The sequence below is a fragment of the Musca vetustissima genome, unplaced genomic scaffold, assembly GCF_032173495.1.
Source record: "Musca vetustissima isolate MV318-11 ecotype Yass unplaced genomic scaffold, APGP_CSIRO_Mvet_v1 utg8104, whole genome shotgun sequence".
NCBI lineage: Eukaryota > Metazoa > Arthropoda > Insecta > Diptera > Muscidae > Musca > Musca vetustissima.
The window spans coordinates 134,341-161,502 of record NW_026877481.1 but is presented as its reverse complement, the minus strand read 5'-3'; the positions used below and the strand labels follow the sequence as shown (position 1 = coordinate 161,502).

General features: G+C 35.5%; 2 protein-coding genes across 3 annotated transcripts; one reads left to right on the top strand and one right to left on the bottom strand.

The window, feature by feature from the left end:
• Positions 1–80: 80 nt before the first annotated feature.
• LOC133322071 (pyruvate dehydrogenase E1 component subunit beta, mitochondrial) lies at positions 81–22,130 on the bottom strand. 2 transcript variants are annotated; one of them, XM_061531136.1, is made up of 6 exons: positions 22,121–22,130; positions 5,869–6,103; positions 5,186–5,347; positions 1,164–1,575; positions 976–1,095; positions 81–268 (listed from the first exon to the last, which is right to left on the bottom strand). In XM_061531136.1, exons 2-6 carry the CDS (start codon positions 6,061–6,063, stop codon positions 81–83), a joined length of 1,077 nt encoding a protein of 358 aa, XP_061387120.1. In that variant the 5' UTR covers positions 6,064–6,103; positions 22,121–22,130. The 2 variants fall into 2 exon arrangements, with proteins under 2 accessions (XP_061387120.1, XP_061387121.1); XM_061531137.1 differs by lacking the exon at positions 22,121–22,130 and having other exon boundaries at positions 5,869–6,121.
• Positions 10,123–10,927, top strand: LOC133322082 (uridine diphosphate glucose pyrophosphatase NUDT14-like). The gene is made up of 2 exons (XM_061531148.1): positions 10,123–10,575; positions 10,699–10,927. The coding sequence occupies exons 1-2, from the start codon at positions 10,172–10,174 to the stop codon at positions 10,925–10,927; spliced, it is 633 nt and encodes a 210-aa protein (XP_061387132.1). The 5' UTR covers positions 10,123–10,171.
• Positions 22,131–27,162: the final 5,032 nt, after the last annotated feature.

The window sequence follows — 27,162 nt, the reverse complement described above, 5'->3', positions numbered from 1 at the left end:
CGAAAGTAGAGTAAAACGTTGGTATTTGTTGTTGTTTGTTCTTAAAACAAATCTGCTGGGAGACAGAGTTGGCTGGACTTTTACTTTTTGCCTCCTAAAACTTTGTGAACAGCCTCGACAACATCCTTGGCTTGTGGCAGTGCATGTGTTTCTAATGTCTTGGCATATGGCATGGGTACATCGACACCGCAGACACGCCAAACGGGAGCATCCAAATGGAAGAAGGTTTCATCCTCCATGACACGGGCACAGATTTCAGCACCAATACCTGGAAATAAAAAAACAAACAAATATCAAGCAAAATGAAAAAAAAACTTGACTCCTAATCTCCAAGTCGATCAGTCTTTCGAGAGTCTTGTGGAGAAAGAATGATAGGCTATTGGGTATATAGGCTATGGTCTATAGTCCTTGTAAGTAACCTTTACATCGTGCCATAGACCCGGCACACACGACAGAGTCAAACACGCCGTATAGATCTTCTCTCGGATCAGATATATACTTGGCGAGTCAAATTGAAGCATTGCCGGTGTTATACCATGTGGATTTATATAGTTTGAAAGTGTTGACTGCCCAGCGTATCTTATTTCTGCTAATCACCTTGCCAATGAGACCCAAATCTACAGCCGCAAGAGGTTGAATATCATCACACTCAATGTTGATGGTATTGATATATTTGCAACCTGGGAAATGGGTTTCTACTAAGAGGTTAAAAGTGTCATAACCTGAGTCCGTCCACGTGTCATCTTGTTTCTTGATTCTTCCCATGGTTTTTGGGTCCTTGGATAGTTATTTTCGAAATCTAACAGCGTCGTTGGCTCCTTCTATCGACTCGCATAAGTTCCAGTCAATATCGAATGTTGACTCATGGTTATTTTTCTGAGCTCGACGAGATCCCTGTTACACCACACTAGCTGATATTTCTTCCCAGGGTATGTTTGTCTTATTATTTATTTTAAATAAAATCCAAAAACTTACCGCTTTGTGGCCAGCCTTGTTCTACTGTAACTAAATGATGTGTCTTTTTAACGGAATTAAAGATGGTTTCAACATCCAATGGACGAATTGAACGCAAGTTAATAACTTCGGCATCAATACCTGAAAAAAAGTAAAAAAATCATTATTCATAACATTTTCAAAATCTCTTTTTTGTAAATCCCCTTTACCTTTCTTGGCCAATTCGGCAGCGCCCAAAAGACACGTTTCTACCGCACGGGAATGGGCAACAAGTGTAACATGTTTACCAGGCCTTTGGATTTTAGCCTTACCAATGGGCACAACAAAATCTTTGTCCAAGACTTTTGGATCAACGGCATACGATGTGCCGTATACAACTTCATTTTCCAAAAATACAACTGGATCGGGATCACGAATGGCGGCCTTAAGTAGGCCACGGGCATCTTCAGAATCATAAGGAGACAATACTTTGAGGCCAGGACAGTGGGCATACCAGGCGGCAAAACATTGTGAATGTTGGGCGGCAACACCAACAGCAGCACCATTGGGACCACGGAATACAATTGGTACATTAACCATACCGGCAGACATATAGAATGTTTTGGCAGCTGAATTGATAACCTTAAATTTTGGTGGGAGGGGGGAAAAGAATTTTGTAATTATTGGTAAGACCTTTTCATTGATCTCTCTATATATATAAAAGGCCGCCATCGATCAAGATTTTAGGAAATACCAACATTTTTTTTTAGTTTTTGAAAGTACAAAATTCACTGAATTTTGTAATATGATTAAAAGTTTTATTTTACTTAACAAGCACTCTTACAACTAAAATAGGGGAAAAAAACAATTTATGTAGATGTTTTTTGTTTCTTCTTCTATTTAATACCCAATTTCTCTTTGATAATAAAGGCTGGCAAACGACGTCCCTTCCAGTGACGTGGCAATGGTGTTTCCTTGGCTTGTTGTATTTTATCGGCCACAAATTTGGCAGCATTAAATGCCTCCGCATCCTTTATCTGGGCAATTAGCTTGGCTTGGAATGCTTTCTCTTTGCGCATTTCACGACGTTGTCTAACCTTAGCCCATTCGAATTTCATCTTGCGACGCAATTTCTTCAACTTGTGTTTCTTCATTTTACGCCGTCTAATTACAATCATGCGTGCCGCTTCCATTTTATCGGTTTTCGAATCTGTGGGTGCTCTAATTTCATTCGATTCATTGACAACATCACCGATTTCATCCAACCACTTGCCCTTAGTGGGATCACCAATTTGTGGTCGTTTGGGTAAGTAATCGCCCAGTGGTATGCGATTCAATTGTGGCTGTACCACGGCATATATTGGTATGGTAGACGGATTTAAATGTGAACTGAAGCCACCTTGAGTGTGCATTTGACGCATTAGCATGGGCCTTGATACATTCGATTTCAATAGGGATGCCTGTTTTTATATAATTGGATAATATGGGTCATTTTTTAGAAAAAATAGAATTTTGAAAAATATTTTTTTTTTATTGTTTGGATGATCTCTAAGAGTTGTTTTATTTATGTGTTTAAAATATTGAAGATTTTAAACCATATCGGAAGTAAATATCAACTCTTTTTTTATGAAAAGATAATTGTATTATTAACCCATATTATCCCATTACTTTGTAAACATTATACAGTTCTTAAACAAATTTTGATGAAATGTAAAAAAAAGAGAGGGGGGGTTATTTGTTGGCATTTCCCGTTCTTGATGAATTACGATGCCTTTTTCTGGTGCAATCAATTATTTTACTTAAAAGATTTTGAGATAATATGAGTTAAAGTTAATATTAAAAATGTAAAATGTATGATAGAGTTATTAGATACAAAATAAGGGGGAATGATTTTACTTAAAGAAACAAACAATACAAATAAAATCATAAAACAATAATATAAATAGTTGGATTATGTCCCTGAATCCTCCAGAGATATTTTTACTTTTCTAGACCAATGTTTAGGCTATGAAACTAATGAGTAATGACAATATTACCAAAAAGGTCTTCAGAATTTGATTCTTTAAAATATCTCGAAATTATGGAAAAAACTACTCAGTCTAGTGTGTAGAGAAAACTAGAAGCTAACCGGGCCTATGTAATTCTGCATCCACAGTCTCAAAGTAGTTAAAAAGGGGGAAACGTCGTGTATCTTTTCATCGACAATCATCTTCAGGGATCTGTTACAAAATACATAATTAGATGCAAATTGATAAAATTAAAAAAAAAATATACATAGATTTTATTGTATAGGAAAAGGTCTACTTTAATTTAACGCCAAACTTTGCACAGTGGTCTGTGTCAGTTTTACAATTTATTCTTCTTTTTCGATCGGTACTTTTATGATGTGTAACATTTCTAATGTGAATCGCCTTCTGTAATTATTTTCTTGTGCTTCAATGTTAAAAGTCTTTGAGGTTTGGTTTGTGATCAATAAATGTGCAAAAAAATGCTAGCGATGTCTTTTGTTCTAGTGGCTTGTCAGATTTTTGATCGGATTTATGTCCGGAAAGTCCAGTTGTTTTTGTCGTGTCATACCTTTTGAAATGCATCATATTCGTTATCGTAATATGCTATCCTATAAACTACATTGCACTTATCCTCTTCTTAGTCTTTATTTTTGTTTTACTAAATATATTATTGACACTGTTGATGATAAAGCTAATTCGTATTTGTCCTTATTGCACACTTGATATCTGGAAAATCTCTTCGAAAATCCAGGGATTTAAGTAAAAGATTTATAAGAAAATCTACCATTGACCAGATTTTCACTCTGGGTCAAATCCTGGAAAAAAACCCACGAAAAACACATAGACACATTTGTCGATAAAGCCGCATTCACAGCCCAATCCGTTTATGTCTGCGTTCGGCATTCCTTCAAAATTAATACGGATATGCAGGATAACTTTAAGTGGGACAAGGTCAGCAGTTATTGTCGGAAAGAACATATCGGAGCCCTTCAATACCGAACGAGGATTCAAAAAGGTCATACGAGAGGCAAAGGTGAACAGAAATTACACTCTGTACACAAAACAACACGTGCTACTCGCCTACGCAGATGACATCGATATAATAAGTCGAACATTGCGAGCGGTAACAGCCACCTTTGAATAAATTGGGAAGGAGTCTGCCAAAGTAGGACTGGCAGAAAACGGCGAGAAGACAAAGCATATGTTATCAACGCGCAAGACGTCCAGAAATCTTACCAACTGTGGAACTTGAAAACTACAGCTTCGAGGTAGTAGTAGATTTTATATACCTCGGAACAGCCATAAATTAAACTATTGATATGAGTTTTGAAATTCGGAGAAGGATTGTGTTAGCGAACTGATGCTGCTATGTTCTGAGTAAGCAATTCAGAAACAAGGGGAAGGCCACCAATTCGATGGAAAGATCTAGTAGAAGACAACATCTCGGAATATGGTCTTTCAAATTGGATTAGCTACGCATAAGACGGACGAGCTTGGAAATCTTTTTTAAGCTCGGTTTATGGTACAACCGTTCTTTCACAAGCCAGCTAAGTAAGTAAGTAGGTATACAATTTGTTGCCGTATGATTAGATTTAAAGTTTATCAGTCGTTTTGGTATCAATCTAGTTTAAGGTTCTTGTCTAATTATTATTTCACCTAGATTTGTTTTGGTACCAATCTAGTTTAAGGTTCTTGTTCATCTAGATATGGCAGCTTTTTCATAAGGTTTTTTTATTGTAAGAATTTTTTATAGTAATAATTTTATGGCGCTGTAAAATCAACAAAACCATTGTTTTTAGCGAATAGTTTTCGGATCGTAGTACCTCTCCAAGAGGTGATTTCATTAACACTTCTTCCTATGGGGTCATCATAAGCACATAGCCCTGCAAAGTTTCAAAACCTGAGGCTATCGAGAAGGTTTTGGAAAATTTTATGAAAAACGACGGCACATACCTTTCTTTCTTTACTATGAAAAACATCTAATTGATTATTTAAAAAACTGATTTTTTCTTTGAATACCAAAATATCGCATCTCCATGGAAGATCCTAATTAGACACTTCGATCTAAAATCATCAAAATATTTGTTCCAAAATTGGATTAATTTGTAATTTTGATAAACTTCTCCGATTAAATTTCTCTGTTACTATTTTTTTAATAAACAAAAAAAATTAAAATAAAAAAATGGAATGATGCTTAATGACAAAAAATAAAATAAAATTGTTATAAATTCAAAAAAACTTACATGATCAATGGCTTGCATGGAAAAATTAAATGTCATAAATTCACAAACTGGACGTAGGCCAGCCATGGCAGCACCAACAGCGATACCGGCAAAACCCATTTCGGTAATTGGAGTATCAATGACACGTTTATCGCCATATTTCTTCCACAGACCGCGAGAAATCTGCAATAGAAAACAAAAACAAACAATCAAAAATTTAATTATATCAGCACGCTACAAAGTAATGTTTTATGCGTGACGCCACTATCACTTTGTTAACAACAAAATAAATGACGTCTTATTAACCGACCGACTGGCTAGATGAATGTGACCTTAAAACAAATCACACTGCATGCTTTTTATATTAACACACATACACTTAGGTTTTACTATATGGATCTGTTATCACAAATTGTCGTTGGCTGATTTTTCGCCGTTCTACATTTTTTCTCCAAAGTGTTGATATTGTGCTTTATGTGGGGCCACTACTTGTCAGCAAGCATACTTATATGAACATCGGAAAAACAACAACAACCGCAACACATTTAAATAAAAAGACAAAAAACCCATATGAATGCACTCATCAGCACTGACATATGTTTGTTTGTATGTTTTTGTACATATCCATCCTAACCCGTACACGGCGGCGCATTTTACGTAATCACTGTAAAAAAATATTTTTTCCTTCGTTCGTTGAAACTCACCTTGTAGGCACCATCATATTGGGCCACTTCCTCGCCCATGATGAAGACACGTTCATCGCGTGCCATTTCATCGTCCAAGGCACTGTTGAGGGCATCTCTCACGGTCATTTGTTGTGCCGCGGCTGCTGCCTTCGAAGTGGTGGCAAAACCACGACGAGCTAAGCCCGAGAAAATCATTTTTACTGGCTGCATCATTTTGTCTCACTTATGTCGATTCGTTGCGGATTTGGAAACTGTAAAATTACAATAAATGCCGATTAATTTCACTTAATAATTACCGAATTTTCTTCGACAGTTCTATTGTATAATTTATTTGCAATGCAGCAGAAAAAAATTCGCAAACTTTACCGTCCGTCGTTCGCATAGAGATGTCAACGATGATAGCCTGATGTTGTGTTGTTGTAGTGGTAGAATATTTTTTGACAGTTGGAAATTATCGATGTTTTTGGTTGATATCGATAATGAAATTTAGTATGAATGAAGGCGTAGCGTAAAGCGTACGGCGTAGGGGATGATAGATACAAAGCAACGGCTCTGATTGGCTTTAACATGGCGAAGCCCAGGCTTATCTTGGTCCTTTTTTAATCTCAATCAGTGTCCACTGACAACCCTGCCACAATTTGCGGATCTGCAGTTTTTTTCCAAATCCTGGAAAAGACCCACGAAAAACATAGACACATAGGGTAAACGCACCAATAGTCGGCACTTTAAGAATTTTCGCTTTTTAAACGTTTCACCATTCCGAGTTCATTTTTTCCACGATATTATATTTAGGTTCATATGATTCGAAATATTGTTTACTCCCCGATGGAATACACATTTGTTTAATTAAATTGTATTAAATTAGATTAAATTAATAATTATGTATAAAAGTGCCTTTGTGCCAATAGTCGGCACTTTTTTCCAATTGTCGGCATGTTATATTCCAATAGTCGGCATGTCGCATTTTAGTTAAACAAAAATTATATATTTAATGCATTTTTCTGCTATTTGCAATAATAAATTATTATTATGGAAGGTTTCCATCAGTGTTATATTAAAAAATATATATAAAATAATATTAATTATTAAAATATTACAATTATAAAACATGGTGCCGACTTTGGGAACCTGTTATCCAATTCTCGGCATGGCTAAATAAGGCATTTCATAGGTTAAACACATTCAAGATTTAACAATGTCTTCCATTATGTAAAACCACTCAAAACTGATTTTTTATAAATTAATCGTTATTTAGAGCACTTATTTAAAATTTTTTTTTCAATTTTGAGCCAACAAGATCGAAAAGGTGCTTATTATTCACCCATATGCCGACTATAGGAAAACCTTTAAAAATTTTGTTCCTAAGGGCGGCATCGATAAAAATATCATAATTACAAATATTTTTTAATGATTTTAAATTCTAAAGTATTCTTCTCTATGTTCTTTACAATTACCAAGAAGATCCTTGTGAAAAATATATAACTTTAATATAGTTACAAGTCTTTTGCAATTGACATGCCCACTAATTTTTTCTTAATGCCATGTTCTGACGGGCATCCGAACAACGTAGTTCGCTCTCAGAATTACGTACATGAATTAACCCGTTCATACAACACTATTCATAATTCATATCATCAGAGTTTTTTATTTCAAACTTTTTGTTTCTTGTTTTACACCAATATGTAACATATTTTAGTGAATTACATAGGGATCTAAATAGAAAAAATAATTCTCTTTCTCCTGACTATAGTATGAACCCATATCTATTTACTTTTCATTCATGTTTTCCATTTTTTCTGAAAATGTTGTTGGTTTTAAGACATTTTTATATTTTCTCAATTCAAATGTCACATACTGTTACAAATAAAAATTTGGAGAATTTTTTGTTTGAGTTGCCCCACATTTGTTTCTTGTTTTGTATGCTAATTAGAACCAAGGGAAAAGAAATGCATATTGCATTATGTAGAAAATAAAATTTACATCCTGCTGCATATATAAAAACTATACAATTTTTTACTTTTCATTCATGATTTTCAATTTTACTGAAAAAGTTTGAAAATTTCATAAATATTTTCAAACTGTCAAAATTAATTTATTTTCGATAAACACTCTCAATTGTTAGGGATGGGACAAATTTATTGGTTATTCAGAGAGTGATTCGAATTGAACAACGTACAAAAGTTGGTGTTCGCTCAGACAATTTTGTATGGGGAACTAAGTAATTCCTTCATAATAAGGGTCGAACAACGAATGAGAGAGCGAACAACGCTCGTCTGTACATGGCATAAGAAACATGATTTATCGTTAGTGTTGACAAACCTCATTGACCAAATGCCAAATTTTGACTCAATAATGCCATGTTCTGACGGTCATCCGAACAACGTAGTTCGCTCTCAGAATTACGTACATGAATTAACCCGTTCATACAACACTATTCATAATTCATGTCATCAGAGTTTTTAATTTCAAACTTTTTGTTTCTTGTTTTACACCAAAAATATAACATATTTTTGTGAATTACATAGGGATCTAAATAGAAAAAATAATTCTCTTTCTCCTGAATATAGTATGAATCCATATCTTTTTACTTTTCATTCATGTTTTCCATTTTTTCTGAAAATATTGTTGTTTTTAATACATTTTTATATTTTCTCAATTCAAATGTCACATACTGTCACATATACAAATTTGGGGAATTTTTTGTTTGAGTTGCCCCACATTTGTTTCTTGTTTTGTACGCTAATTAGAACCAAGGGAAAAGAAATGCATATTGCATTATGTAGAAAACAAAATTTACATCCTGCTGCATATATAAAAACTATACAATTTATTTCTTTTCATTCATGATTTTCAATTTTACTGAAAAAGTTTGAAAATTTCATAAATATTTTCAAACTGTCAAAATTAATTTATTTTCGATAAATACTCTCAATTGTTAGGGATGGGACAAATTTATTGGTTATTCAGAGAGTGATTCGAATTGAACAACGTACAAAAGTCGGTGTTCGCTCAGACAATTTTGTATGGGGAACTAAGTAATTACTTCATAATTAAGGGTCGAACAACGAATGAGAGAGCGAACAACGCTCGTCTGTACATGGCATAAATGTACATAGTTCGATTAAATTTTATACAAAGATAGGTTGCAGTGTTATCGAAGATTATTCGAGGTGTTTTTCATATTTAGTTATAGGATTTTTTAGTTATTTGAAGTTATATAAAAACGATGCCGACTATTGGTACATGCCGGAATTAGGTGCGTTTACCCTACCACCTATAAAACCGCATTCGACAGCCATGTCTACGTTCGACATTCCTGCAAAATTAATACGGCTATGCAATTTAACTTTAAGTGGCAAAATTTAATGTCGGAAAGGACCTATCGGAGCCCTTCAATACTGAACGAAAATTCAGACAAGGTGACCTGTTTAACATTCTGCTTGAAAAGGTCATACGAGACGCAAAAGTGAACAGAAATAGCACTCTGTACACCATTAGTACGGTCTAAGCAGTTTAGAAACATCGCCGCCTCCCGCCAGACCAAACTCACACTTTACAAAACGCTGATGCCCCAGCTCAAAAGGCATATAAAAGCGAGCCTACTGATGGTTCCCGTAGAAGGGGAAGGCCACGAATTCGATGGAAAGACCTAGTAGAAAACAACATCTTGGAACGTGGTCTTTCAAATTGGAGGAGATGCGCACAGAAATCTTGTTTAAGCTTCGTTCTGTATCAAGCCAGCTAAGTATGTAAATTCATCCATAACTATTTCCGACCTCAAAAATGTACATACAATTTTGTTCAATACTGTTCTGTTTTCTCTCTCACACACACTAATGCATTTTCATTTTGGACACCACTGCATTAAGGGCATTCTTTGCCTCATCCGATCATCTACTCCCAGTCTTCTTGTACCTTGAGCTAACTCATTTATCGTTGTGCCGAAGATTTTGAGTACGGTCCTTTGTAGAACTCCACCGGTTCTCATAAAAATCTTCAAACCGGTTAAATTTGACCTTCAAATATCCGGATACTCGATAACGCTCACCAAAAAGCCATGTTGTGCTATCGTTATCGACACAACTAATCAGCTGTTGTTTATTTACATTATGTCAGTTGGTGTTCAATCGCCAGTGTCACGGTGTTGTTTTTGTTGTTGTGTTGTGCTAAGGGTTTTTTGCTCAAGTACAAATATAGTTTTTTTTGCTCAGCCGTTTTATCGCATCGTCGTCTTTGTTGGTAATTACGTAGAGCCTTCGCGTTTTGCACAATTGGGAACATCAAACATCACTTGCGTGTACTGAGTAAACTATTACAAAATATGGAGCAGATTACTAAAGTTTGGTTAGGACCCTTGCCAGCCGATTCACCATATGTAAAACCCTTTCGTTTCTACTACGTCCAAAATGGCAAGGAGAAAAATTGGGATCTGCTAAAGGTGCACGACAGTGTGTCGATTGTTTTGTACAATACCAGCCGACAAAAGCTGATTTTCGTCAAACAATTTCGTCCTGCTGTCTTCCATGGTATTGTGACCACTGATGGTGGCAGTGTGGATAATGTTGATCTACAGAAGTATCCACCATCGTTGGGTTGTACCATGGAATTGTGTGCTGGCATTGTGGATAAAGATAAGAGCTGGAAGGAAATAGCTCGTGAAGAAATTCTGGAGGAATGCGGCTATGATGTTCCAGTGGAAAGGGTCGAAGAAGTAATGACATACAGGTAAGTGGGAGAGGGGGAAGGTTTGATGGGGTGAAATAAAATATGTTTAATTAGCACTGGTTTTTTGTGTGCCATGCGTGCTAAATGTTTTTTTCTGTAATGCATATTTACTTTGTTCTGCAGGTCTGGTGTGGGTTCCCAAGGTTCCAAGCAAACAATGTACTATTGCGAGGTCACCGATGCCGATAAGAGCACTAGCGGCGGTGGCGTTGATGACGAACTAATCGAGGTGGTTGAACTGAGTATAGATGAAGCCCGTAAAATGGTACAACAAGGCTCCGATAATAATAGCCCACCCAGTTGTTTATTGGGTGTTATGTGGTTTCTTATGAATAAGGCACCAAAAAATTAATTAGATTTCTCTGAGATTCACCCTCAAGATAACAAACTTGTATACCAAACAAACTTCTTAAACGAAACGGCAATGTCCAGAGGCAAGCACCAAATATTTGTATTATTTGTTTTATTTTTTAAATACTATACCTATAATACTTTTTCGTTTTAGTAATGATAGGAGGGTGTATGTACTTCCTATTTGAAATTCCAACACAAATGTGATCTTTAATAACATATTAATAAATATATAGAATTTAAAATACATAAATACTATATCGGACTGCAAGACGATTGCCTTAATTTGTAATTTGCTTTATTTCAGATGTTACTAAAAATAAATTTAATAATTATTCATTAGAGTGCAGTATATGTTCTAGTAACAAATCTGGTTGCGTTTAACCTTGTCCATGTTGTTATTTACATTGTAAGTGTAACATGTAGATAACATTTGTGTATATATATGGTACTATAATAATAGATCTGATAAACAGATTCGAACATTTCAAACTACTCATGAGTAAGATGTTGAAAATATATCAGACCGCAGTCATGTTAAAAACCAAATCAAAACGTCTATACAGAAATAGATACAGGCGCACAATGAAAGTAGAATATTTTCATCCACTTAGTAGAGAAAGAAAACCAAATTTGTGAAGCTTGAAAAAAATGATATGGCGTGTGAGGCGGCCATCAGGTATAATTTCATGAAGGCAGTTTGCCTTATATCTGCAGCTACTTTAAAATCGGGAGATATATGCAGTTGGCAAAATTATTGGTGATGTCTATGAAGCAGCGTTCGAAAATAAACATTATGGTACCGTTCCATAGTGTTCTGTACCGTACCAAGGTGGATAGGTACACTAAAATTACGTACTGTACCGGTACACAAACACTAAAAATATTTGTAGCGTTACTGTTCCGGAGCACAACGAAAACCTTAGCGTACCAACTGCGGTACACTAAAAAATCGTAGTGTACCGACAGCGGTACACTAAAAATCGTAGTGTACCGGCAGTGGTACACTAAAAATTCGTAGTGTACCGACTGCGGTACATTAAAAATCGTTGTGTTCCACTGGTCGGAACACTAAAATTTTTAGTGTACCACTGGTCGGAACACTAAAAATGTTAGTGTTCCACTGGTCGGAACACTAAAAATGTTAGTGTTCCACTGTTCGGAACACTAAAAATCGTAGTGTTCCACTGGTCGGAACAATACAAATCGTAGCGTTCCACTTACTTGAACTGTACTGGTAGTGTACCATACACGTCTGTTTTGTTTTTTGAGGTAAAATGAGATCAAATAATAAAAATGAATATAACTTTATTTGCAATTACAAAATGTAGGTATTTTGGCCAGTTTTTGTGACAAAATTATACAGCTTTGGATAAAATTTTCATTAATTTACTGAACGAACATGATTTTTCAAATAAAATTAGGAGATCTCCTTGTAAAATGTTAGTATGAAAATTTTTTTCTTAAAAAAATTATACCTGCATCTACGATTCATACTTTTAGGAAATTTTATCAAAAATATTCAACATTTGGTGATTGGCACACAATCAACATAATTATTACCTGCTTATTCATGAAAAGAAGTGCACAAGTTACGCGGATATGAAAAAAGTAGTTTTATGATTTTGGGATAAATATTACAAGACCACATACAGGTACCATATAAAAACCGAATTTCATATTTCCGATCAGCGCAATCGATTATAACCCAAAATGCAATTCAATGGAATTTTCAGTTATGAGTTGGCCGTCACTAGACGTCCTCTTTTAGTTACAAAATATTTATTATGTTAAACTGTTGATGTTAATATAATATTACTATTTTTTTAAATAAAATATAAACAAATACAAATATAAAAAGATATTTTATTTATTAAATTATTGAAAAGCAATAAAAATATAAATTTTATTCATACAAAAATAAAAGATGAATACATAATTTTGTTTTCCGACAAATGGAACACTATAATTTTAAGTGTTCCGCCAAGTGGATCACTACGATTTTTAGTGTTCCGCCAAATGGAACATTACGATTTTTAGTGTTCCGACCGCGGTACGCTACAATTTTTTAGTGTTCCGACCGCGGTACACTACGATTTTTAGTGCTCCGACAGCGGTACACTACGAATTTCGTTGTGCTCCGGAACAGTAACACTAAAATATTTTTTAATGTTTGTGTACCGGAACACTAACGCTAAAATTTTTTTAGTGTTTGTGTTCCTGGTACGGTACACTACGATAGTGTACCGTTTTTTTGCGAACACTGCTATGAAGACTGCCCGAAAAAAAATCTATGCTAATAAAAGAGCAAAGTGATTGACTGACTTACCTGATTAACTGATTGACTTAACGATTCATCAACGCCCAGACGAAAAGGCTGAAGCTAGAATCTTGAAATTTGGGGTGAGAGTCACTAGAATTCGGTACCGCATTTATAGATGCAGCTAGAACTATGAAATTTGGATTGAGGGCTATTTATGGAATGTAGGATAGATGTACCAAAGGGTTTTTGGACATTCGAACTATAAGTATCCGAAAAGTACTAAAATGTACTAAATTTGTTACCATTTCATAGAATGTCGAAAACTTGGAATTTGGAAGGTGAATTAAGGATGAGAAGTAGGGTCGATATAAGGAGGTGGTTTTGAAAGCGTGTACTCATGTATACGAAAAGTACTAAACTGTATTATATTTGGTACAGTTTTAATTTAGAGAAACGAATGCATATGGAATGCCCATTAAGGTTGAGAAGTAGGGTCGATATAAGGAGGTATGTATACGAAAAGTACAAAACTTTACTACATTTGGTACAATTTGAAATTAACATAACCGTCTGTGTTTATGGTTGGGATTTGGTTTTGGAATTTTTTTACTTATGTGTACGAAAAGTACTAAATCATATTATAATTGGTACGATTTGGGTGAATCGATAGTGCTGAAATCTTGAAATTTGACGTTAGGATCACGGTTGGGGTGTAGGATTGCGCTTTGTATAATGTTTTGGAAAGGGTTCGAGAAAGTTTTTAAAATTCGTATTAATGTGTACTAAATTTGGTACAATTTAAATTTTGGGTGAACCAACAGAGCTCGAAGTTAGGGTCACTGTTTGGGTGTAGGATTAGAATATGTAGAATGTTTTGGACGAATGTGTTCAAAATGGTATCAAATGTGGATTTGGGTGGACCGTAGAGCTGGAACATTGAAATTTGGAAATAAGGTTACTGTTTGAGTCAGGGACGTACGCGGGAAGGCGGCAAGGGGGGCCCGCCCCCCCCATTTGGATTTTTTCCACAGTAAATTTATGTTTGCAACAGCGAGTTTTTTCATTTTGTACTGCCGTACTAAATGGTACCATATTAGGATTTGGGTAAGCCGATATAGCTGGAACACTAAATTTTGGACATATGGTTACTGTTGCAGCGTAATTCCTATTGGATTTCTATTAATGTGTACTATATAGTACTAAATTTAAAAAATAAGATTTGGGTTAGTCTATAGAGCTCGAATCATGAAATTTGGAATTAGTTTTGGAAATAATTACTTCTAGAGTACGAAAGGTAATAAATGGTACGAAAATTTTCTAATTCTATATCCCCATTTTTTTTCTAATTTCCTACAGTAAACGGCTGCACCAGTGCCTTGTTCCTATACTAGCTTGACCATAGTTCAGCGACTTCCAGGCATCCGTTTCTCGGAGCCTCAGGGTACACCTGCAGCATGGAATTTAATCAGAGTATCCAGTGGTTGGAAATTAAAAAGGGGAAATTCGGAATCTTCCCTAGTGAAGAGCACCAATTCAGTCTTAGTGGGGTTTACACCAAGACCCTTGGCGTGTGCACAGTTGGAAAGAGTTGAGAGTGCGCCCTCCATAGTACTTTGCGAAATCTGGCCGCTTCGTTAACTCCTTCGATTGACTCACTATAGCAGACCCAAGACTCACGTTTAGTCTTCTTGATATGTTGTGCTGAAGTCAAATAGAGCTGAAGGGAATATAGCTTAACAGACGAACCGAGTATGAAGTTTAACTAATGTCGATTGAAATTATGTTATTGGTTTACTAACGATGTTACATATACATGGCCTACATTATATTTACCGCAGTCGATCGAATAGGGCCAACAATGAAATCTGTCTCCATATTTACCGATCTAGCATCTCTAAATCTTTTTGACATTTAGGACGCCTGTGAAGACACATGTACCCTCCAACTCGTTGATAGAGTCACTAGACTCAAACTCACCTATATAAATTTACCAGACATTCAGTTCCTGTATAGAGACTTGCTGTACCTACAGATACACTGGATACAGATATATATGTATCCACTTATTTATTCTGAAATTTCTCAGCTGTCAGTGATTCCATTTCATTTCTTAATTCTGATGATGATGATGTTATTTGATTCGGTGATTTGACAAAGTTCGTGTCCCCAGGTCTTCGGTTTAACAAGATAATCAATTTCTTCATTTGAATAGAATAATTTTCTATTGCGTTGGTATTTCTTTTTCTATTCGAAATACAACAACATCCAGATAAAGATATAATAAATAACAATAATTGTATAAACAACAACATCAAGAAACTTAGAAACTCCATACCAGCGATGTTGTACTCCAAATTGTGATGTTGTAAACATATGGGACAAATAAGTTGATGGAGATTTAGTTGGGTTTTTGCTGGTACAGCGTGTTGGGTTAGGTGATGTTATATCTATTAGTTGTTGTTGTTGTTTTGCATAAAATTGCACTAAAAAACAAGACAATTTTATTAGAACACGAACAGATATTTGCCAAAGAGATGATGTTGGTCTATTTGAATGGATGGTTAAGAACAAAATGATGCTGATCTATGTTCGGATGGATATTTTGTCATGGATGTGGGGGATATGTGTAAAAGTTCTGCTACTGAAGAAGTTACCCTGCCACTATTTATTACAGCATTTCGTAGAGATATCAGCAATCAAATACAAACGACAGATAGAAATAAAAGAGGATAGTTTGAGTGACAGCGACCAGTTGAGACCCTACAAGGGGTATATGGAAGACTTTGAGTATCAAAGGAAATTGTTATATGATATGACTCTATAAAAAATCAAACTTTAAGAATTACGTGTAGCGCAATGTATCTCCACATTGTAACCGTCATAGCATATGTCCTTTGTAATAAAGTATTCCTAAGACAAAGGTTAAAATGTTCGTTCCTAGACTACACAATATCAACGATATCTACACATAATGAGAATTTTGCGATGTATGGGGATAACAACAACAAGAAGCAGAAGGAGTATGAAAATTGAGCTGAAAATAAAGCCAATCTAAAATATTATAAATTCTACTTGGCTAATTGGTTTTAAATTTATGGACCTGTATTAAATATTTATGTTAGCCGTTCAATTGCAAAAAAGCAACAACAACAACAGTGGTAACAATCTTCATGTAAAGCGTAGAACAGCTTCTGATGCCACCAAAAGAACATGATCACCATATGGAAATGGGGAGGATAAAATGTGTTGCATTGGCTACCATATCAGTAACAGGGAGCGAACAGCAACGACAACAACCATGGATATGTACAAAAAGAGATTATCCAGCAATTTAAGTTGTCGTTGTTGAAATTATTCTGGAATGTTGTTATTGGTGGCTGTCCATTTTGTTGTCCTTGATGTAATTTTCAGCATGATACCATTTACGAAATGCAAAGATGAAGAGAGAACGAAAATAAAATCGGAAGGTGGAAAATTTTGCGAACAGCTTGAAGAAGGGGACTCTACAGAAGAAGCAAAGAAAATTTGAGGAAAGTCTTAGTAGGCGAACTGGAGGAAGTCTTTATAGAGTAGCTAAAGGCAGGAAGAGGATGTGGAGGGATTCTTTTATATACGAGCTGAAGGCAGCCTTTACAGACGAGCTGAAAGGAGTCTTTATAGACGAGCTGACGAGGGAGTCTTTATAGACGAGCTGACGAGGGAGTCTTTATAGACGAGCTGACGAGGGAGTCTTTATAGACGAGCTGACGAGGGAGTCTTTATAGACGAGCTGACGAGGGAGTCTTTATAGACGAGCTGACGAGGGAGTCTTTATAGACGAGCTGACGAGGGAGTCTTTATAGACGAGCTGACGAGGGAGTCTTTATAGACGAGCTGACGAGGGAGTCTTTATAGACGAGCTGACGAGGGAGTCTTTATAGACGAGCTGAAGAGGGAGTCTTTATAGACGAGCTCAAGGGAGTATTTATAGACGAGCTGACGAGGGAGTCTTTATAGACGAGCTGACGAGGGAGTCTTTATAGACGAGCTGACGAGGGAGTCTTTATAGACGAGCTGACGAGGGAGTTTTTATAGACGAGCTGACGAGAGAGTCTTTATAGACGAGCTGACGAGGGAGTCTTTATAGACGAGCTGACGAGGGAGTCTTTATAGACGAGCTGACGAGGGAGTCTTTATAGACGAGCTGACGAGGGAGTCTTTATAGACGAGCTGACGAGGGAGTCTTTATAGACGAGCTGAAGGGAGTCTTTATAGACGAGCTGAAGGGAGTCTTTATAGACGAGCTGAAGGGAGTCTTTATAGACGAGCTGAAGGGAGTCTTTATAGACGAGCTGAAGGTAGTCTTTATAGACGAGCTGAGAGAGTCTTTATAGACGGGCTGAAGGGAGTCTTTATAGACGAGCTGAAGGGAGTTTTTATAGACGAGCTGAAGGGAGTCTTTATATACGAGCTGAAGGGAGTCTTTCACAGTCGAGCTGAAGGGAGGCTTTCACAGACGAGCTGAAGGGAGTCTTTCACAGACGAGCTGAAGGGAGTCTTTCACAGACGACCTGAAGGGAGTTTTTCACAGACGAGCTGAAGGGAGTCTTTATGAACGAGCTGAAGGGAGTCTTTATAACCGAGCTAAAAAGACTCTTTACAGCCGATGGTATCTTTATAGACGACCTGAAAGCAGGTAGTCTTGATAGACGTGCTGATGGCATGAAATCTTTATATAGGAGCTTAAAGGTCTTAAAGGTCTTTATAGACGAACTTACGGCTGTAAGCCTTTATATGCGAACTGAGGGAAGGGAGTCTTTATGGAAGAGCTGCAGGCTGGGTTTTTAGACAAGTGGATTGTACAGAGTCTTTGGGTATGAGCTGAAACAGTCTATATAGACGAACTGAAGGCTGGGAGTCTTTGGAGACAAGTTGAAGGCCGGAAGCAAGGACTACTTATAGAATAGGAAGGACAGTTAGTTTCTATAAACAAGTTGAAGGGAATTTTTTATAGAAGATGTGACGAGACTCTTCATAGAGCTGACGGAAGTCGTTATAGACGAACTGAAGGGTTGAGGAGCTGAATGTAGTGTTAGTAGACGACCCGAAGGCCAGGATGTCTTTATAGATGTGCTTAAAGCACGAAGTCTTTATAGTTGAGCTGAAGCCCTGGGTGGACGCCTAGAATACTTTATAGACAAGCTGAAGTCCAGGGATTCGTAATTGGCGTGGTGAATGCAGGCAAAGTGAAATGGGTTTTAGTAATAGACGAACTTCTATATGCGCTCTGCGTCACAAATCTTCGTTTTTGATACTCCGATATTTTTCGATTTGATTTAAATTTATTTTTGGCTTTTCGTGACATTTGACACGCACATTTTTTCATGATAGTAGGAATGTTGCTGCACTTGTTGCATGTTACAAAAACATAGCACCTCTTTACACCATCACCATGTTGTACAGTGGTACCATCCATTTCAGTGGAATCAAACTAAAATCCATATTACCAACATAAATCTTCACGATGATGCATATTGTGCAGATACGATTTGTAAATCTTACCACCACTACCACAATCACATTATGGCAAGGTGAAAATGAAATTGATAGTATACATATATTGATGTAGTTGCATGTATGTATGCATGTATTGGGAATACATACTATATAACATGAGAACAACCTGTAAGCAGAAACTGTGAACATCCAATAAACCCCAAAAACAGCAACAACAACAGTAACAACAAACGACCATTAAAAATTGAATTATGTTAAACGTGATCATGTTGCTTGGCTTGTTTGTATTCTTGTAGTGGAATAAAAACCAAGAAGAAGAAGAAGAAGAGGTATTAACTCATATTGATAGTATTCCCATTGGTATGTGTAATGCCTGTCTGGCTGGCTACCATGTGTGAAATAAGAGTTCGACAGAGTTACACATGTTCCACGAAAATTTAAGAAAAACTACAGCAACAACAATAATGTTGCTAAAGATGTTCTAAGGGTAATTGGAGTTTTCTATGAGCCAAAACTGTTATGATTTAATGGAATAGGTTTAAATATTACTTGAGGAAAATGTGTACGAAAAGTAGTTCTGATAAACCTCTAAAATATATGAGATTATGGAATATATGAGATTGCTAACTAGAACTGGAGGCTCGGGAGACTTTTTAGATGAGTAGAAGCAAATTAGTAGTGTATGTAACCGAACCGGAAATAGTTTTTAGGTACGGGCTGAATGGAGTCTTTATAGAACAGCTGAACGGATTATTTATTAATGAACTGAAGGGAGTCATAGAGACGATTTGAAATGAGCGTATTTTATAATTTTATACGGTCAAAAGCTCTGCGAGTTTATAGAAGAAGTAAAGGGCGATCTGAATGCACGAAGTCTTCATAGACGAACTGAAGGTAATAAGCCTTTATGGATGAGCCGAAGGTAAGACGATATAGTGAATGACTTTATAGAAAATTGGGAGGGTGTATTTATAAACTAGATGTGTGTTGCCTTTATTGATGAGCTGAAAATAAAAAGTCGTTACGATTGAGCAGTTAGGGAGTCTGTATAGACAATCTGAAGTTTAAGTAGTCTTTATAGACGAGTCCTTGCAGGTGATCACAAGGCAAGGAGTCAATATGGACGAGCTGAAGAGTAGAATTTTTAAGTCAAGATGAACAAAAGGGAATTTTCATATATGAGCCGAAGACAGTCTTTATAGATGAGCTGAATGGGAGTCTTTATAAAGGAGATGAATGGCAGAGAGTGTGAATAGAAGCTTGGAAGTCATATATATGATCTGAAGGTGTGGTGTCTGAACGGATTCTACATATAGTTAGGCTGAAGAGTGTCTTTATGAAAGCCTTAATAAACGATCATAAATCGTTATATAAATAAACGAGCGAAAATAAGTATGGAATGGAGTCGTTATAAACGATTTAAAATAAATCTCTGTGGACAAATTGGAGGGAGTCTTTATAGCCAAGCTAAAGTTTTTATAAACGTGTTGAAGGTACTCTTTATATACGAATAGAAAGTGAAGACGAATCTATTTATAATAACTAAAAGGTCCATAAGGTGATCTTCGTAGAGAGGTCTAATGAAGGGGATCATTAATTCAGTAACAATTTTGTTAAGCTCGAGCGGTCCGACATTTTTAAATTCTTGCCCCAGTTCGAAACCATTATAAGTGGACTATATTATTGTAAATTGTCTTTCAGAATGTTTTTTATCCTCCAAAAAGCAAAATTTAGCGTTTCAATATATATCGAAATTTTTTATATGTCGACACTGTTAGGACAAAAAAGCCAATTCGATTGAAAAATTATTCTAGACAAAACTAGACTGAGCGGATTTTCAAGAAATGAATCCATATCAAAAATTGTCTGCAAATATGTATTTTACTCTCTACGAAAGCGGAATGGAAATTACAGCCACTCTGGTAAAAATAATCTGCTGAAAATTTTAAAATTTCGAAAACGACACGGAACCTCCATGTGGGAGCTATGTAAAAATCAGGCATCTATATGAATATATTCTACAGGCTATAACAATTGTTTAAAAATTCACGCTATAGGGTCGACCAAGAGGCTATAAAATTGTTTGAAAAAGGCCATAGGGCCTACTATGTTATTAAAAAAATCCACGCCATATTGCCTACCAAGAGGCTATAAAAATTGTTAAAAAATTCTACACATAAATTCACCGCTTAGGGCCTATCGAGAGGCTATAAAAATAATTTAGAAATCCACGCCTTAGGGCCTATCAAGAGGCTATAAAAATAATTTAGAAGTCCGCGCCTTAGAGCCTATCAAGAGGCTATAAAATTTTGTTAAAAATCCACGCCTTAGATCCTAACCTGACGCTATAAAAATTGTTTAAAAATTCCACGACTTTGGGCCTATCAAGAGGCTATAAAATTTTGTTAAAAATCCACGCCTTAGATCCTAACCTGAGGCTATAAAAATTGTTTAAAAATTCCACGACTTTGGGCTTATCCAGAGGCTATAAAAATTGATCTAAGCCTTAGGGCATACCAAGAGGCTATAAAAAGCCTCAGGGACAAGGAAGATGCTGTAAAAAATCGAAGCCTTAAGTTCTACCAAGTTATTAAAAAATTCACGCCATGGCATACCAAGAGACTATAACTGTTATAAAAAGGTATACAAATTTCGAACAAAAATCCGCGCATTTGTTTTTACCAAGAGGCTTTACAATTTTTTGAAAATATCCATGTCTTAGGATGACTTTACATGTTTTCAGAAGAGATCTCCTGTAGAAGATTTTCTCTAGATAATTATACCCAGATCGCTTGAAAGAAGGAGGTTAGATGTATCAACAGACTTAAATATGTCGTTTGGGGTCCGTGCAAATATTTCTAGGTTTACATATGGAACATATTTCATAAGTCTCCTGTGGGAAGAATACCCACTTAGAAGGTATAAAATTGGCATTATATAAATCCATTATATATCATATATACAATATTTCCAATATGTCTCCTTAAAGACCTTATTATCTTCTATAAAATATCAATAGAAGACCTTCTTTAGATTTCCAATGGAAGGAGTTCTTAGATTACCTAAAGGGTATTTTTAGATCTTTCATAGAATGCCTTTTATAGGTTTTCCACAGACTAGGTCACCACATTTTATTTTTTCCCTTATGCTACCTTATAGGTCTCCTATACAAGACTGTTGCAACAGAAGATATGTAGGCGGTCTATTGAATATATTCTTTAGATCTTTCATACAATTTTTTGGATTTTTTGCCCACAAAAATGGACTACATTTTCAAAATTATTATAATGTAATAATATCCTTATATTTCTTCATATAAATCCGCTATATACTCATCTTCCCAGTTCCCAGTTGAGGATTAATGTCCACAAACAGGCGGCTAATGTTTTCCAGTTGCAATGTTAAAGATTTATTTAAGTTTTTTCCATCGTTCGTCCGTTCGTTCACCATCACCATCGATTGCATCTTCGTGATCCATGAAATGAAATCAGATACCTTCATGTTCACTGTTCTTCATGCCATCACCAGCACCGCAGCGGTCACCATTACAAACAACTGCTGTTGTTGCCACTCGCCACCAACTTTATACGCCAGGGAACACAAATGAAAAAGGAAAATAAAAACTAAGGCCTAAATGGCGAGGAAAAATTATTTTATTTAATAGTGGTGGCCGTTATTAGAGCTGGAAGAGTTTTTTCTACAGAACTCCAGTGAACGCATCAGAATGCCGCCGTTGCCGCCGGCTGTTAGGACGCTGGCGTCATCAGTTGCTTAGGGAAAATAGCCGCCAGCATAAATCCAGCAGTCTAGCCTGCAAACATCTATTGATGATGAGGATGATGCTATTCCGCAGGAATATGAGGTTATAACAAGTTTTTTCTTAAAGCTTTTGAAAAGTTATTATCATCGGTTGTTGTAACGAATTTTGTGTGTGTGTGTATCCGCTGCAAATATTAAATTTCCCATCACGCCCTGGACTTTAGTTTAGTTTTTTTGTTTGTATGGTTCTTTTCTTCTTTTCAAAAAGCCTTTTACAGTTGGCACAATTAAAGCTCTAGAAACAGTAAATGTTCGTTTTAACACGTTTTTTGTTTGGCATAATTTTTTGCCTTTTACTTAGAAGATTTATGTTTTTTAACTATTATCTTCAATAATATTCACAATTCTGAAGATAACTACATATATTAATGTGGGTCGTTTAACTGAAAGGGGAAGAAATTAATGCGAGCCTCTCTTATGTTCTATTCTTGTAGAAAATAAGGAAGCCATGGAAGAGCTAAGATAAGTCGATTTTTTACCGAAAATTTAGAACAAGGACACATTTTACCATTTTGAGGGCCATACTCGCGTTATCCAACCTAAGTATTTAATATTAACACTAGAACGCCGAAGGCAGTCATTTTGACCGCTTTCCAATTTCAAGTACAAAAGCAACTGTGCATTTAATTACACTTTTTTTTAAAATATGGTGACTTTTTGTACCTCATAGAATTACGTTTATTATAAAAAATTCACCAAATTTAAAAAAAGTGTCATTAAATGCACAGTTGCTTTTGTACTTGAAATTGGAAAGCGGTCAAAATGACTGCCTTCGGCGTTCTAGTGTTAAAGTTTTTCCAATGATTAAAACCCTCTAGTTATAATATTTTTGTATGTAGGTTCATGTTTTGACACAGTTCACATTTTAGGTATGTTGAAGGTTCTATCTGTATTCTTCTACTGAAATTGCTATAAATAGTAATTTAGGTGTTTCGGAGGATAATCAAATATATGGGTGAAAACTTATACAACATATGTCGATGTTTTGACAAAGCCATCATATGAATGTCACATTCCTTTTTTAAATTTTTATTAATACTAGTCGCATTACCAACGTAGTTTTCTTCATTTTTGGTACTTCATTTTTGGTTCCTTAAAGATTGACCGGATATTTTAATTTACTGTTTTAACGTTATTTCACTACCCCGAGTTTAGTTCACGTTCAAGAACTGTGTAGTTTGGTTAACAGTAACGTATATGTGTTATTAACAAGTATACGCCTAATGGACCAAAATAGTATTTTGAAAGGGATAAGATCTGGCAGGACTTTTTAAAAATAATTTTAGCTTACTTGGAGGCTAACTTAAAAAACAACATTACAATGATGTGCATATGTGCATAAACTCGGTTAGTATTGTCTTGCAGAAGGTTTTCTATCCTCTACGAAAACGAAGCACACAATTGATGACACCTAAGTTGTAGAATTCGGCTGAAAACTATAGAATGTGAATCATAGCATAATATTGTCGTCGACATCCTATTTTCTATACTAAATACCTGAGGAATAGTAGCAGCAGTATCTACACAATGGCGTAAAATGTTATTCTAATCAGAAATGTATGTATATTACATTACATTATTATTGCGTACAATAATTTCGTACATTTATATGAAAATGTAGGAGAAGAAATTATGTGATTTCCACTCATATGATAATCCAAGCCCAACAATTCCAACTGATGTAGAAAGTGTAAATTTTTGGATCCGGTGTGAATTAGAATTTTATTTTTGCACAAAAACTGATAACATTGATCTACTATTTTATTTTTTTTTTTTTGAAAATCTATTTTTAACAGATTTTCACAAATAGTTCAGGAGTACAATTGCTGTCATGAGGTACACGCCATGTAGACCATAGTATATGTCAAATATAGATTAAAATGTTTAAAACTTAGCTTTGGTTTAAGATTGGTACATTTTCATTTAAAAAAAGTTTTTCTTGAAGGCTTCCATATAATCTGAAAATCAACTAATATATTATAATATTTACCTAAAATTAAACTATAAACTATAACAACGCATACGTCAACTGTAACTTATTTCACATCCAAGGAGTTTTGTTATCATTGTAATTTCTTCTACCCCTCTTATTGTACAGAAAACTTCTGGTTTAGCGACCGTTCCTCATTTAGCTCTCTTTTATTTTGGTCATGATAACATTATCCAATTCTATGGAGAGTTCTATTTTACCGTTTATTATACAGAGACGTGTGTATTTAACTTTGTGGTTTTAAATCTAGCAGCCATGGAATTTTAGAACTTTGAAATAATTACTGATAAAAATTTAATTTAGTTTTCCTTAAAAAAATTAATTTTTGAAGGGAGAGATACTATAAAGGGGGACTGTCGGTCTTTGAGGGGGACAGACGGTGTTTTTTATGTTATAAAATATAGATAAACCATTGGTTAACCAATATGTGGTATTTGGCATAACTATATATGTTTTTAGAGAATAATTGGGACAAATCCGTCAATTCTACTTAATAAGGAATATATACTGAGTTTATACAAATATATACGTATAGTGTTTAGTGAAAAGTAACGGGTAAAATTAAGAAAAAAACATTAAAACGTTAAAATATCGATATCTCGTCTTTGAACACCCTACATAAAATCTTATAATTATTCTGATAATTGGAGTCCGGTTTAATGAACTAAGGACGAAAAGGACACACAAGGAATCGAGTTAAAGGGATATACTACCTAACCCAAAAATTCCTCATGATTTGTTGTGGCAAATTTTGTGAAACCAGTAGAAAAGTTCAAAAGTCGGACGGGCCGACTATATGATACCCTTCACCACTTTGGGTACATTCAAGAGATGCTCATATGTACAATATCCTTTTGATAGAATAGACATAGCATCTTTTGAGAACCATTGAAATGGAATTGTACGAAATTAACTGCATGAAGTGCATAGATATTTGAACTAAATTAATACAACCCATACCAACCTAACATTTTTGAAAAATTAAAAAAAAAATATACAAATGGACGTATTTGATTAACCGTAGCATCTACCATTTGGTATGCTGCAACACAATGCGCTATCCAAAATTTATCTTGACACAAAATCCAATACACGTTATTCTAGGTTTGATTTTGTACGCTGTGCACTAATTCGTCCTAAGCGGACAAACTTTAATTACTTGGTACATCATTTTGATGAAGTCGGATGAAAATATATGAAGGAGCTGTATACATTGACACTATGGTGCACCATTTACCTAAAATCAGAGGAAACTATATATGGGAGCTATATCTAAATCTTAACCGATTCCAACAAAACGTTACATATATCAATCTAGACTAAATTTAGTACTCTGTGCAAAATGTTGTCTCAATCGGACAAATATTGGGAGTTTGGAGCATCATTTACATAAAATCGGACGAAACTATATATGGAAGCTATATCTAAATCTGATCCGAATTCAACAAAACTTCGCATACATCAATTTGGACCTATGTCAGTACTCTGTGTAAAACTTTGTCCCAAATCGGAACAATAATGACAGTATCTAAATCTGAACCAATTTTCTCAATTTTCAATAGGATTCGTCCTTGGGTCAAATAAGTGTCATGTGCCAAAATTTATCCAAATCGAATCACTAAAATACATGGACGGACGGACTGGCATACATTAATCGACTCTAAGCATATTCTCAAATGGAACCATGGATCTATCTCGATTACTTCTTAACAGTTAAGAACCAAAAAAATTTGGTTCAGTTTGTCTCGAGTCTGACGGAATATTCATGAAATGCTGCAAACACTTATGGATCTTCCGAAAGGCGAACTGACGTTATTAACTTCGAAAACGTGACTTTCTTCACTCACCTTCTAAACAAATGATTCACTCATAACTGATATCTACCATTAAAATATACTTTTTATACCCTACACAACTATGTTGTCAGGGTATTATAGCTTTGTGCAGCCTCAAAAGTTTGTAACGCCGCGAAATATTGGTCCTAGACCCACCTTTAAGTATACCGATCGTCATATATCGACCAGCTGAGTCGATCTAGACATATGTGTCCGCCCGTCTGTCCATTATAATTTGTAAACACGATACAGGCTACAGTTATGGACCAATCTTCACGAAATTTTGCATGTGGGATGGGTTCTGGCCAATGAAGACCCCTATTGTTTGGGTAAAAATCGGTTAATATTTAGGGGTTGAAATGGACCAAAAACTAAATTTTTGTCCATTTTTCTGGTCGCTCCAGAGGCCGCTATTTTTACAGGGATAAGGGGATATGGCCAAAGAATAGGCATACCTGTTTTAATAAATATCGGTCAACATTTAGCGGGTCAAATGGACCCTGACTTTTGTGTGAAAAATGACAAAATGTGTATTCTATACCGTATATATTTACTCCTGAAGGACATAGACCCAAAATGTTGATAGTATATCGAAGAGGAGTGGTTGACCTTTAAATCGATACCAATTATATTGTCGTATGTACCCGGATGTGGGAGTTACACATAAGTATTTACAAATGGTTACGTATTCATTTATTATTTAGTTACCCATTACCACACTAGAGGGCGGAAAAATAGAGCTGATCGCTTTGAAATTTCCCATGAGGATCCAGGTATGGTCAAGGACAACGCCTATCATTTTCGGTGATGATCAGATAATAGTTTTGGGATAA

What these genes read in the sequence shown, in the direction of transcription:
- LOC133322071 (XM_061531136.1), bottom strand. Translation starts at nt 6,063, where the DNA reads ATGATGCAGCCAGTAAAAATGATTTTCTCGGGCTTAGCTCGTCGTGGT. An exon ending in CCATGCAAGCCATTGATCAT is followed by an intron (nt 1,576 to 5,185) that starts GTAAGTTTTTTT and finishes CCAAAATTTAAG; the next exon opens with GTTATCAATTCAGCTGCCAA. An exon ending in TGCCGAATTGGCCAAGAAAG is followed by an intron (nt 1,096 to 1,163) that starts GTAAAGGGGATT and finishes ACTTTTTTTCAG; the next exon opens with GTATTGATGCCGAAGTTATT.
- LOC133322082 (XM_061531148.1), top strand. Translation starts at nt 10,172, where the DNA reads ATGGAGCAGATTACTAAAGTTTGGTTAGGACCCTTGCCAGCCGATTCA. An exon ending in GAAGAAGTAATGACATACAG is followed by an intron (nt 10,576 to 10,698) that starts GTAAGTGGGAGA and finishes TTTGTTCTGCAG; the next exon opens with GTCTGGTGTGGGTTCCCAAG.